Genomic DNA, 13,961 nt, shown 5'->3' with positions numbered 1-13,961 from the left:
AGCTGCAGCTTCATGTGTCAGCTCTGTAAACCAATAACCAATGGTAGGGCTGTTATGTGAACATGTTTATAAATGGGTGTTTCACGAGGAACAGCGAGAGTGGAAAATGCAGATCACTCTTTTGTTTAAACACACTTCTTCAAAGAGTCACTAAAAGCACACTCTCCGGAGCTGTTGCCCAGCTCTACTGACAGGATAGTCTCCAGGAAGAAATAAGCAGCGTTTTCAGCAGCTGTCAAGGTGACACGCAAAATCTTCTTCCTGTCCTTGAGACAGAGTTCCACTATGTGCTCACACTGCCTTCTAACTCTAGATCCTCTTGCTTCCACTGGGGACTTTATGTACATGCCATGCAGCCTGATGGCACGTCACATCTCTATGACTCCCTTAACAGGGGTGACATGCAAGAGACTTTACCATTTATTACAAAGCATCTGCTATGTCCAAGGCATCAAGGTAGGGGTTTGCATACACATCATTTAGGGTGGGCGGTGAAAAAGGACAGACACAGGTAACCATCCTTGAGAAGTCTGAGATGAGACAATTGTCACACCAGACTACCTCCTTCAGTCATAGGCTCTCAACAGTGAGGAAATGGTTAAGGAGAGGAGGAAAAAAAATCTGGTTAGGATGTGGAACTTTCCTGTTCACTGCCCTCATTTGAAAATTCACCTTCTTCTAATTGTATTAATTATGATCAATTAATTCTCATTATTCATCACTATATTACAGAGACACCTCAGTGGCTTGGCAAGCAAAATCATGGAACTTTTACAGGGAAAGACACCTCTCACTTTACAGGCAGAGTCACCTTCACGGCTACTCTACAGCCTGAGCTGTGCGTGGAATTCAAGATTACACACGCACCACTTAAATTTTACCCCCCTAGATTTTTGAGACAGAATGTCACTGTGTGGCCCCAGCTGGCCTGGAATTCCCTATGTAGACCAGATAGCCTTGATTTTACAGAGATTCACATGCCTCTGTCTCCTGAGTTCTGGGATTAAAAGCATGTGCACTATGCCCAGCCAAATTCTTCCAAGTTTGTATTAGTGCCTTATTTTTAATTATTTGAACTATTTTTTTCTATCCAAAGGTATTTCAAACACAAAATTACACTAAATAGCTATTTATAAATAAACAGCTACTTATATTAAAAGTTGGCCGTTTTGAGTTACATTGTCAATTTCCCCTATTTTGAGTAAACCACATTTTATTACCATGCAGTGGGTGTGGGGAATGTGTGGGAAAAGAATTATATTTCAAGATAAAAACATTATAGAAAAAGAATGGCCATCTGAGGAATGCACCTCACAGAGTGCAACAAAACAGTTTACACTGCCCTGTAGACTTGCTAATGGTGAGGGTATTATGGGATACTTTGCAATCTTCTGAGAACAAAAGGAATCATGACTACTGACCTTTAAACTCTGGGTATGCTAGATATCTAAATGTAATCAGAATGGTGAGCTGGGTCAGCACAATCAACACAAACAGGACCCGAGCCTGCAGAGAAAGAGACATTAATGTGAACAGATATGCTGGCACGACTCCAGGCAAGGCTTTTAAACTGGCTTCATTAACAAAAATGTAAGTGGCATAATAAGAAATATGTATTTTAATCTTCTTCCTCTGTTCTTGCCAATGACTCCTAAGACCTTTGTAATTGTATAAATGATAACAGGAAATAGTAGAGCACTCCTGTTAAAATGGTTGGTTGTAGCCCCTGGTTCCTGAAACAACTCTAGGGTGAGGAGCGGAAGGAATGTCACCTGTGGTTAATAACAAGCTTTAGAACGCCATTAGGAATAGGGGTCTGATTACTTGATAGAGCGGCTATGTGCTGAGGGTTGGCAATGCATGCTCACACCATCCCGCCTTGTTCTCCAGGGAAGAGGGTGTCGAATTCATCACTAACGGCCAAAAATTTAACCAAGCATGCCCACAGTGAAAACTGCATAAAAACCCTAGCTGAAGGGGTTCAGAGACCACTCTAGTGAATAGCAGGAGTGCCAGGACAGTGGCATGTGCCTCAGAGGACATGGGCATTCACATTCAAGCTTGTCCCTTGCCTCCTGTCTGTCTGGCTGATACTGAGTTGTATCCTTAAATAATAAATCAGTAATTTAATAAGGAAACTGTCTTCCTGAGTTCTGTGAGCCATTCTAGAAAATTATTAAACCCAAGAAAGGAAGTCTTAGGAACCTCCAATTTAGAGCTAGTCCATGTGAAGCATGGGCGTCATTCTGGACCTGATTGCTGTGAGAAGGGAGGGAGCGAAGAGGGTGGAGCCTTAGCCTGTCATACTGACGCTATTTCTTGGCAGTCAGTATGAGGACTGAGTTAAATTTTAGAACACCCCAATCAATATCCACAGAGAACTAGAGAATCATTTAGCCTAGAAAGCCCCAAACATTTGGTATTTGAAGTATGAGAAGATGGGACAGAGGTTTTGTTTTTAACATCAACAACAACAAAATACTCTGTAACAAAAAAAAAAAAAAAAAAAATGTGGTCAAAGAGAACCAAACATCTGATTTAGTTGAACCAGTATTAGAGTTTCACTATACCTGAAGGATAATCTGTTTCATTTAGAGTTGGATATAGGACAAGGATAAATTGTATACCACAGGTTAAATAAGCAGAGAATGCACTTTCTGATTTCAAAAAAGAAGTCATTGACTTAGAACAACTCCTAAGAAAAGACATGTAACCTAGGCATTTGTTTCTCTAAGTGTGGCCCCATCCCAGACCATCACTGGAACCATCTTTTGCCTATGTGGAATGCAAGATCTCAGACCCACAGAATCAGCACCTGCAGTTGGTAATATTCCCAGTGGTTCATATACTCATCTGAGTGGCTACTAAAAATCTCCCAAAGATCACTCTGGTTAATCCTCTGGCTAAGATAAATATCTATTCTTATCAGTTTAAGAATCTCCCAAATAAATTTTAAAATTAGCTGGGACAGTGGTGGTGGTGATAACACACACCTTTGATCCCAGTTCTTAGGGAGGCAGAGAGAAACAGATCTCTGAATTCAGGCCAGCCTGATGTACAAAGCAAGTTCCAGGGCTACACAGAGAAACCCTGTCTCAAACAAAACAAAACAAAAATTTAAATTAATGAAAAAAATCATCATCCAAAAAACTGTAATGATAAAATGCAAATATTCATTATTCATTTCTTCAAAAAGCATAATTATGCATGTAATAAAAGTAAATTGAGCCGGGCAATGGTGGCGCACGCCATTAATCCCAGCACTTGGGAGGCAGAGGCAGGGGGATCTTTGTGAGTTCAAGGCCAGCCTGGTCTACAGAGCGAGATCCAGAAAAGGCGCAAAGCTACACAGAGAAACCCTGTCTCAAAAAATCAAAAAAAAAAAAAATTAAATTGAAATAACAATTATTTAAATATTATGTATGTAAGTGCATACCCTAAAGCTATTTGGGGGAAGTAAAATTAAGGAAGGTTTCAATTGTCCTCAACATTTTACTATATATCATTTTTTTTGTATTTTGTGTTAATGTTCATGATAAGAAAGAGCTCATGGAACCAGAGTATAAATTGCTCCAGTCTCTCTCCAGACCATTTAATCATGTATGTTAAAATTAAACAAAACAAAAACCAACCAGACAAAAACAAAAAGAATCCTTAATCACTGACTCATTTAAGAAATATTTGTTGAAGATCAGCCATGTGGTATACATACCAAAAATCTCTTATACCACAGAGCCTAGAGTTTAATGAGGAAGATGGGGGAAGAATACAATAGATAAAATATGTCATTATATTAAAAATAGTCTGCCTTCAGTTGTAGGAATTTATCATAGGAAACTTACATTAGAAATAACAGAAAAGCTTGGCTGAAATAAATTATTTGTATAATAGAGAAAAAATTAGAAATAATTTAAAATAAGGAGTTGGTTAAATAAAATATATATTCATTTAATGATATCCTAAATAAACCTTAACATATTGAGTTAAGTATTTAATTAAAGCAAATATTAATGTATCCATATAGATCTTAATATAACACAGCTAATGTCATATTAAGAAATATAGTCAGGCACAGTGGTGTGCACTTGTATAATCTATGTACTCAGGAGCTGAGGCAGGAAGATTGCTTGACTTCAAATGTCCAAAAGCTACCCTGAAAAACACAGTAAGACTTTGCCTCAAAAATCAATAAAGAATAAAAATGCACATATACACACAAACAGATGTAAGAAAATAGTCAAAAGAAGTTCTTGGGGCTGGAGAGATGGCTCAGCAGTTAAGGGCACTGGCTGTTCTTCCAGAGGACCCAGGTTTGAGTCCTAGCCAGTTCCAGGGGATCTGATGCCCTCCTCTGACCTCCAAGGGAACCAGGCATGCACATGGTACACATATATACATGCGGGCAAAACCCTCATACACATAAAAAAAAATAAGTAAACCTTCATAAAATGAAAGAAAAGAAATGCCTGGGTTGGTGAGATGGCTCAGCAGTAGAGTCATTTGCCAACAAGCTTCATCACTGCTGAATTCAATCCTTAGGATGGATCCATGTGATGGAAGGAGAGTACCAACTCCAGGGAGTTACCCTTTGACCTCCACACAAATGCCATGGTATATGCATCCCTACCATATATGCACAAAACATTTTATTCTTATAAACAGTAAGCTTTGTTTTATAAGGTTTGGTTTTCTTGACACATAACTACATTATTTAGAACTGTGGATTTACCAAATCCAGTAAAAACAAAAGCAAACACACACAAGTAACATTTCACTGAATTGACTTACCACAATGTAGTGATCAGTAAGGAGAATAAAAGACGCCAAAGGATCAAATGTGAGATGAGAGTTCTCTTGCGCAGAAAACATGTGGTGAACACTCTTACTTCTTCCAGCAGAATCCTAGGTAGGAACGAGCCGAGATGCAACTTACAGGCAGAAATACGTGTAGGTTCTGATTATACACCTATTTACTGTTTCTCAACAACAAAGGCTTCCTGGGCTTGAGGACCCGCCTTGTCTTCCCACACTAAAGCTGAAGGCTGAATCTGAAGGGGGTGGAGCTGAGGAGCTGCACCCAGGAGAAGCAGTGGCGTGGCTCAGACAGCAAGAAGAAGAGAAAATGAAACAGAGAGCGAGAGGGTGGCAGAGGCAGGCGGATCTCTGAGTTCGAGGTCAGCCTGGTCTACAGAGTGAGCTCCAGCCAGAACTATATAGTGAGATCCTGTGTTAAAAAAGGAGGAGGAGGAGAACAGAAAGAGGAGGAAGAGGAGAAAAAGGGAAGGGCGACAGAGATGACTCAGTTGGTAAAATGCTGCTGCTAAAGCAATCCCCAAATTCAATCCCCAGAATCCATGCAAAAAGCCGGAAATGGGCGGTAGAGATGACATAATCATGAAGACTAGGGTTTGGGTACTACCACTCACATGACAAGGTTCGTATCCTGCAAATGCCTTTTAACTCCAGCTCTGAGGGAAATGACACACCTTTTTCTAGCCTCTGTGCATGTACAGGTGCACATGCTGGCACACACTTACACTGACATAAAGACATAAAACATAAATAAGTAGTCAGTCAAGCAAACAAATACATCTGTAACCACAGTCCTTGGGGGGGGGAGAAGAGAGGTTGAGCCCCAGAATTCACTGGCTGGCCAATTTAGTCACATCAGTGAGAGACCCTGCCTCAAAAAACAAAGTAGTGGTTGAGGAAGTGGACTTCAGTGACTGAAGTCCTTGTGCACAAGGTATTTGAACTGATACCAAACACTCACATAAATTGAGTGGGCATAGTGGTCTGCCTGCCTGTAATTCCAACCTCAGAAGTCAGAAGTGGAATCCTCAAGCTGGTGAGGGAGACATGTATCTGCAAACTCTGGCTTTGATTGAGAGACTCTGTGTAGGGAAAGGGGCCAGCCAAAGAAACTCACCCTGGTCCTGAAACCAGAGCTAGTCAAAGAAACCCACCCTGGTCCTAAGACCTGAGCCTGTGAAAGAAACACTTGAGCCCTAAACCCAGAACCAAAGAAACACTTTGTCCCTAGAATTAGAGCCAGTGAAAGAAATATGCCCTGGCCTGAAATTAGAGCCAAGAGGCTAAAGAAACACAGTTTGGCCCTGAAATCAGAGCCAATCCTGACCAAGAAAACTAACCAATGCCTGAGCAGGAAATCTTCTCCCTGGAGAAAACTCCCCTCCTAAGAAGCCCTATATGAGTCCCTCTGCCTGTTGAGTTGTGGGCTGTGCTTTCCCACCCTGGCAAAGGCAGCCACTCTCCTGGACTCCTCCTTCCCAAATAAATCTCTCTCTCAAAAGAGTTGGGTGAAGATCTTTCACCCACTGCAGAGCAGAAGAACTTTGCCTGAGACATTTCCTTAGGGGGACGGAGCAGAAAAAAGTAATAACTTTTCAGCCAGAGCCAGAGGAGATTGCTACATTTCGGTAAGGGTTTCCTCTTTAGCAGAGTGAAGTGGAAGAAGCCAACATCTTGGGCAGGAGAGAAGAAGCAGAGGTCTGCTGGGAAGCCCCCTTGGGGGAGGGAGGGGCGTAGCAAAGCTCAGCTGTAAGGACTCTCTCTAGGAGAGGACCAGGATTGCTACATTGCTCCTGTGGGGAGACCATCCCCACTGCACCCCAGATTCAGGTATCACCTGACTTCCCGACAAGTCAGGATACCTCTCTCTCCAGAGCTGAGCTGTCTTATTGCGGCTCCAGCCTCCAGAGCTGTCCTGCTGCAGCCCTGGATACAGCCTGACTTCCTGACAAGTCAGGAGACCTTTCCTCCAGAGCTGTAACCTACCCTACCTCAATGAATAAGATGGAAGAACAAATAAGGATAATTCCCAGCATCAACCAAGGACCTTCACATGCATGCACACCCATATGCATGTGTTCCTGCGAGGACATACACAAACATGCATACACACACATAAGATACATTCAGATCACATCCATGAAAATGGGAAATCTTTTTTACAAGATAAGGTGAGAAGGAGGAGGACAATAAAGCAGGGGTGAGGAGAGGATCTGCACCCTAAAAGAAAGGGAAGAAACTACCAGGCAGGTGGATCTCTGAGTTTGAGGCCAGTCTCGTCTACAGAGAGAGATCCAGGACAGCCAGGGCTACATGGAGAAACCTTGTCTCAAAAAAGCAAAAACAAAAAAAGAAAAAAATAACTAAGGAAGAAACTATTCATCTCATTGCAATTGTGTGAGCCTCTTGTTTGGATTCTGATTGGAATCAACCATATACGCACACACACACACACACACACACACACACACACCCATACCTACTAGTGTGATGTATTTAAAAGGACAAAATTTTACCATTAATGAGTGAAAGAACCAAGTTACCTATTTAATATCGGGTAGATTGAATTATTTTGAGATAGTGTCTTATATTACCTGGCTGACCTCAAACTCATGGTGCTCTTCCCTCAGTCTCCTGATTGGTTAGAATTACATGTATGTGCCACCTAACCAGGCCTTAGCAGATTAACTTTTTTAAAGTTATAAATGTAAGACTGAAAACAGATTAGTGATTGCCTGGGGATAAGGATGGGAGGAGGCAGGTCACAAGGAACAGAAAACTTTTGGGGCCAGTGAGTTGGTTAGTGGGTCAAGGTGGGTGCCACCAAGCCTAGACCTGAGTTAGAGTCTCGTGACCCACATGGTATGTCATGAATGAGAACCAACTCCTACAAAATGTCTTCTAACCTCCATACTTGCATCATGGTGCTTAGGTCTCCCTGCCTAGACACATAAAATAGATAAATAAAATGTAACTTCCAAGAGAACAAGCTAAATATCTGCTGCGACCGGCGCAGCTGGAACACGAAATCTGGCGAGGGACGCCGAGGTTAAACAGCACTCTAGACACCCAGTTTCAGTTGTCAGGGAAGCAGCTCTCTTTATGTGTACCAACATGGGCTTATATACCCCTCTAACAGCAGGGGTCAAGGAATGGTTACTCTGTATCCGGAGGCAAGCCGGACACTGTTTTCCAAACAGAAAAAACACAGGGAACTGATCCCCAGCACCCTCCGGAACCCAACTGCACATTTTTCACACAAACAACTTAACTGGGACAGGACAAAAAAGGGCATTTAAAATTAAGGCAGCAAACTTACTGCTGCCGACAAATATTCTGTATTCAAACTTTGTTTACTGTTTATCAAGTTTGTTCATTACCAACTGACTAGCAATAAAATCCAAATCAGAGTTCACTGTAGCAAGAGCCCAATTAATAACACAACAAACCAAACATGACTGATTTACCTGGACAGATACTTCTATGGTGTGTGTCCCATTACTGTAGTTTTTAGGGTTCCACTTCAGTATGAAGATAGGACCAGACAGATGAACAGCCTGGCCTACATTAACTCCATCAATCTTAACAGTGACGGAAGTGATGGGGGATAAGGAAAAGGCCAGTACTCTAAAATGAGAGCATACAGAAAGTGCATGATTTTAGGTACAGGACATTGTTTTCATAGAGAACTGTACTGTAACCTGAGGGCATCTGGGTGCAGGCAGAGCCACACTGCACCACCGCAAAGACCTTGTACAATTCGGCAATGAACTGCTAAGAAATTAGAAACTGCTCCTCTTTCTTTCTTTTTTCTTTTCTTTTTCTTTCTTTCTTTTTTTTTTTTTTAAAGATTTATTTATTTATTATGTATACAGCGTTCTGCCTGCATGTATGTCTGCAGGCCAGAAGAGGACACCAGATCTCATTATAGATGGTTGTGAGCCACCATGTGGTTGCTGGGGATTGAACTCAGGACCTTGGGAAGAGCAGTCAGTGCTCTTAACCTCTGAGCCATCTCTCCAGCCATCTCTCCAGCCATCTCTCCAGCCCTCTTCCTTCCTTCCTTCCTTCCTTCCTTCCTTCCTTCCTTCCTTCCTTCCTTCCTTCTTTCTTTCTTTCTTGTTATGTTAAGGACATGCTAGGCAAGCTTCTACTACAGAATTACACCCCAAGCCCCAGAAACTATTCTTTTATTTTTTTCAGAAAGCAAGATCAGTTTCTTTCCACAAATCTACCTAGAGTAGATTAAAAATTCTTTCTTGCCGGGCGGTGGTGGCACACGCCTTTAATCCCAGCACTCGGAGCAAAGCAGGCGATCTCTGTGAGTTCGAGGCCAGCTGACTACAAGTGATTCCAGGAAAGCGCAAAGCTACACAAAGAAATCTCAAAAAAAAAAAAAAAAAACAAAAAAACAAACAAAAAAAAATTGTTTCTGAAACATTTCACTATTAGGATAAGAATTTATACTGTATCAAGCTGATAATAGAAAAATAAATAAATTAATTAATAAATTAATTAATTAAAAAATTTCTTTCTGAAGGAATTCCTGAATTCCTGGTTTTACTCTTAGGAAGAGAATACCAAGAAGATACTACACCCTGTTAATCCAATGTCAAGCCTATAAGTCATTCATTTGGTTCCTGATGCACTGCCCAGAAAAAGCAAGGTCATAACCAGAGCTAAGCCGTCAGGCCTTTTAGATCACACCTAGCACTGATATCCAGATTCATTAAAAATATGACCGATGGGCCAGATGTGGTGTCATCCTAGCAATCCTTTTATCCTAGCAATCCAGAGGCAGAGGCCAAGCCTAGTTTGTATAGTGAGTTTCAGGATAGCCAGGGCTACATAAAGAGACCCTGGCTGGGGAGAGGGAGAGGAAGTAATTTGTTTAGCTCCAAAAATAAAAACGTAATCAGACAGTCTTCATCCACATTCATATGAGAGGGCTCAGTGGATAAAGAGGCTTCCTACCAAGCCTGATGACGTGAGTTCAAGCCTCAGTATCCACATGGTGGAAGGCGAGAACCAACTCCTAAAAGTTGTCCTCTGACCTCCACAGGCATGCTATGACAGTTGCATGCTCCTCCCCCTAATAAAAAATAAGTAAAATTTTACATTCCTAAAAAATTTCACCCACTTCTACAACATTATCACCCAAGCAAAGGAAGAACATAACATACTTTTACCAGATGTTCATCTTCAAATAAGAACAATCCTAACATTTCATAAATAAAACAGCAAAGTAGTAAAGGGCGGAGAAGGTCAAGTAAGAGCACCGACTGCTTTCAGATGCTGAGTCAATTCCAGCACCACATGTGACTCACAACCATCTGTAATGAGATTTGGCACCCTCTTCTGTGTACATAATAAATAAATAAATCTTAAAAAAAAAAAAACAGCAAAGTAGTTAAATTGTGGTATGTTCTCTGTGCACAAAGACAGGAATTTGCTTAGTCTATGGCTTATGATGAGAACAATATTCAAACCTGTCTGTTTAGAGACTGCTTGTAAAGGACCGCTCAGAAGTGCTCACAATAGCCCTTTAGAAATGGGCAAACATACTTCTCATCCCATCCCTGGCTCTCCTACAGCTGTGATTTTGGATTGCTTGTATCTGCCTCAGCCTCTCAGATGCTTTCACCATGCCTGGCTTAGATTACATTTCAAAATAAAATTTAAAAGAATATATTTTTAAAGTGATCTTACACTTGAAAGATGTTTTCCAAAAATAATGCTTCATTAGAATTCTATTAACCACCAGGCAGTGGTGGCGCACACCTTTAATCCCAGCACTCGGGAGGCAGAGGCAGGCGGATCTCTGTGAGTTCGAGGCCAGCGAGGTCTACAGAGTGAGTTCCAGGACAGCCAAGGCTACACAGAGAAACCCTGTCTCGAAAAACAAAAAAACAAAAAAAAAAAAAAAGAAAGAAAGAAAGAAAGAAAGAAAGAAAGAAAAAAAAAAAAAAAAGAATTCTTTTAACAAACGTCACTAAATCTATACATAAACTATATTTTGAATTTCATCAGGATTATACAACCTGCTTTTTTGGCAGGTTATTCAGCAAAATGTGTGTGTGGTGGGTTCCTGATGTATAATACAAATTTCTAAAAGTAGGACATGCAGGGCTGAGGCACAGCTTTGTGGCTGAGCAGCTGGCTCACAGGAACCATGAAACAGGAACCATGAAACGCTGCCACCGGGAAGTCATCTCGCTTGGCTTGGTCCCATTTTCAGCCAACTCCCTCCTGTGCTTCCCACTGCTCCCCAGCCCCCACCAAGCACACCCTGCTGAGCAGACTCATCCCAGGCAGCTGAGCAGACTCATCCCAGGCAGCCGCACCATTGTTTCAATGAACTGAACTGAAAGTTTTGAACCGTTTTCCCCCCTGCTGGCCTCTGCCGGGGTATAATTCTGTCTTTGACTTTATAAACTCTTCTGGAGATCTTCAGGCTGAAAGGTTGAAAGGGCTTTGTCCTTAACTGTAGTGGTCCGCAACTTTCTGGTGTGGACTATAACATATAAGACCCTAATCTGATCCCCAGCCCTGCAAATAATTAATAAATATGAATAAATAAATACAGATTACAAGGGACTAAACAAAGTAAATTCTGAACCACTGAAACCTACCTGATGTGTGTTGAATGGAAGAGTCTTTCAAGTGGTTCATGTTTAGCGCAACTATAGAGGAGTGATTTAGGATTGGTGATAAGAACCACGGGCCACTTGTCAAAGGTTACATCCGCAAAGCTAAAGAGGTCATGATCGAAGGCAAAGATCCGGTACCTGGAAGCCATAGGAGAGTAAGGGAATTTAGCTACTTCTTATTCTAAGCTTGAAGGCAGACTAAGGATGTAGCTCAGTTGGTGGGGTGCTTGCCTAATTAATACACAGGAAGCTCTGGGTTCTCAAACCAGGGGTCAGGTGTGACGCACACACCTGTCATCCTGACACTCAGGAGGTAGAGGCAGGAGGATCAGAAGTTTGTGGTCATCCTTGGCTACATAGTGAGCTACAAGGCTAGCCTGGGCTACATGAGACCCTGTCTCAAAAAGAGGGAGAGGGGTTTGAAAGTAAACACAGAACAAATGAAAAAAAAAAAAAAAAGCCCCATAAAACTAGCACTTTTTATACAATAATTTGATACAGGGTGAGGTGGTTCCTGGCTCCTCCTCTCTTTCCCATAGCTTTGTCCCTCACACCTGCCAGCTCGGCTGGGCTCTGACTGAGGTAATGAATCTCATGGTGTCCCACAACAATGCCTGCACCCTTTGATTTCAAAATAAATGCCTTTGATATTAGTTCACTTTATTTTAAACAGTACTTTTAAGACTTTTTTGAACCTGAGGTGTATATCATAAGATACAGCATTCTTCACTCCATCAACAATGCTACATTAAATCTGAACTCTCATTTATATGAAGAATTTAAATAATTATTACAACAATAACTAGAATGCCAGCAACAAGATTCAAGGGAAAAAAATTTCCAGTCCCAGTGCACCTGAGAGTTTGGTCCATAGACCAGTCCACACCAATACCATGGTTTTAATGGTGAGATTGGACACTGTTAAACTCTTTCACAATTCTTATGAACACTGGAGTTTAAAATTACGTAGTAACCCAGTTGTGGTGGCTCCTATCTGTAAACCCAGCCCTTGAAAGGATGAGCCAAGAAGATGGTGAATTTGAGGCTAGCCTAGGCTACAGAGTGAACCACACTTAAAAAAAAAAAGCCAAATATGGTGATGTATGCCTGTGGTTCAGCACTCAGGAGGCACAGGAAATGGACTACTACAGTTGCTAGATTGGCCTAGTCTAAATAGCCAGTATCAGGCTAGTTAGGGGCTATATATTGAGAGTGTGCCTCAAAAGAAATAAAAGAAACAACCCTACATTCTAATAGACGGGTCTTAAAATTTACATGGCATAGTGATGGTAAACATCAGTGCTACAGGGGCTGGAGAGATGGCTCAGTGGTTAAGTACACTTGCTGCTCTTGCAGAGGACCTGGGTTCAGTTCCCAACACCTACATGGTGATTCACAACCATCCTTCACTCCAGTTCCAAGAGATCTGTTCTCCTTCTCACCTCTGCAGGCACCATGCATGCACATGGTGCACATATATGCATGCAGGCAAAACACTCACATAAAATAAAATAAATACATCTAATAAATAAAGTAATTTTTAAAAATCACTGTTATAACAAGGTTTTACAAAATGAAAAAGATTCCCAGATACATATTAACTAACAACTTGACAGAACCTAGAGTCACCTGAGATGGGTTTCTGGGCTTTTGGGGGAATATTTTGATTTTGTTAAGTGAAGTGGGAAGAACTCCCACCCCCACCCTATTGTGGGTGCCATTTTCTGGCTGGGATCAAGGATGACTTAAGTGAAGGGAGCTGAGCGTTCTGCACTCTCTTCCTGACTGTGGATATGATGTGATCGGCTGCTTCAGACTCCTGCTTGATTTCCTTAGCATGATGGACAGTCTGTCACCTTGAGCCAGAATAAACTTCCTCCCTAAGCAGCTCTGTCAGAGCATTTTTATCACACATTTTATGTATTTTATCACAGCAACAAGTAAAGAAATTGAGACACACATGTTACTTTAAAAGCCAGGTGGTAGTGACACAGGTCTTTAATCTCTGTACTCAGGAGGCAGAGGCAGGTGGATCTCTGTGAGTTCGAGGCCAGCTGGTGCTACAAAAAGAGATCCAGGACAGCCAGGGCTGTTACACAGAGAAACCCTGTCTCAGAAAACAAAACAAAACAAAAAATGAACAAATATTGAATCAGGGCTGATATACACTTGTAATCCCAGCATTTAGGAGCTGAGGCAGAAGGATTAAGTTAGCCAGGGCCACATAGTGAGAAGTGTCCTCCAAAATAACAAACCAAAACAACAGAATTACCACAAATTTTTCCTGGGATCACCCATCATATCAATAAGAAAGTGTCACTGTTTTAGCAAAATGTGTGCAAACTCCATTTCTAGGGAAGTTTCCTTACCTTCTATTGTCTTTCCAGTCTCCCACCTCAAGTTCCAAAGTGCCTGTAAAGTGACGAGTGTGTAAAACGGGCATCAGTCCACCAAGTGTGTGGAGGTGCCCACACAAATAAGCTGTGGCCGAACTAAACA

At 41.6% G+C, this 13,961-nt stretch overlaps 1 protein-coding gene across 3 annotated transcripts in view; it reads right to left on the bottom strand.

The window, feature by feature from the left end:
• Positions 1-13,961, bottom strand: part of Tmem62 (transmembrane protein 62) — a 30,788-nt gene that overhangs the window by 8,723 nt on the left and 8,104 nt on the right. For all 3 annotated transcript variants that reach the window (XM_028878678.2, XM_028878677.2, XM_028878679.2), the window contains 5 exons: positions 13,832-13,954; positions 11,445-11,600; positions 8,280-8,439; positions 4,789-4,902; positions 1,422-1,506 (listed from right to left, as the gene is read on the bottom strand). In XM_028878678.2, the coding sequence (XP_028734511.1) occupies positions 1,422-1,506; positions 4,789-4,902; positions 8,280-8,439; positions 11,445-11,600; positions 13,832-13,954 (638 nt within the window). The remainder of the gene's footprint in view (positions 1-1,421; positions 1,507-4,788; positions 4,903-8,279; positions 8,440-11,444; positions 11,601-13,831; positions 13,955-13,961) is intronic.

The sequence above is a fragment of the Peromyscus leucopus genome, chromosome 4, assembly GCF_004664715.2.
Source record: "Peromyscus leucopus breed LL Stock chromosome 4, UCI_PerLeu_2.1, whole genome shotgun sequence".
NCBI lineage: Eukaryota > Metazoa > Chordata > Mammalia > Rodentia > Cricetidae > Peromyscus > Peromyscus leucopus.
This window is presented reverse-complemented; position numbering and strand designations above follow the sequence as displayed.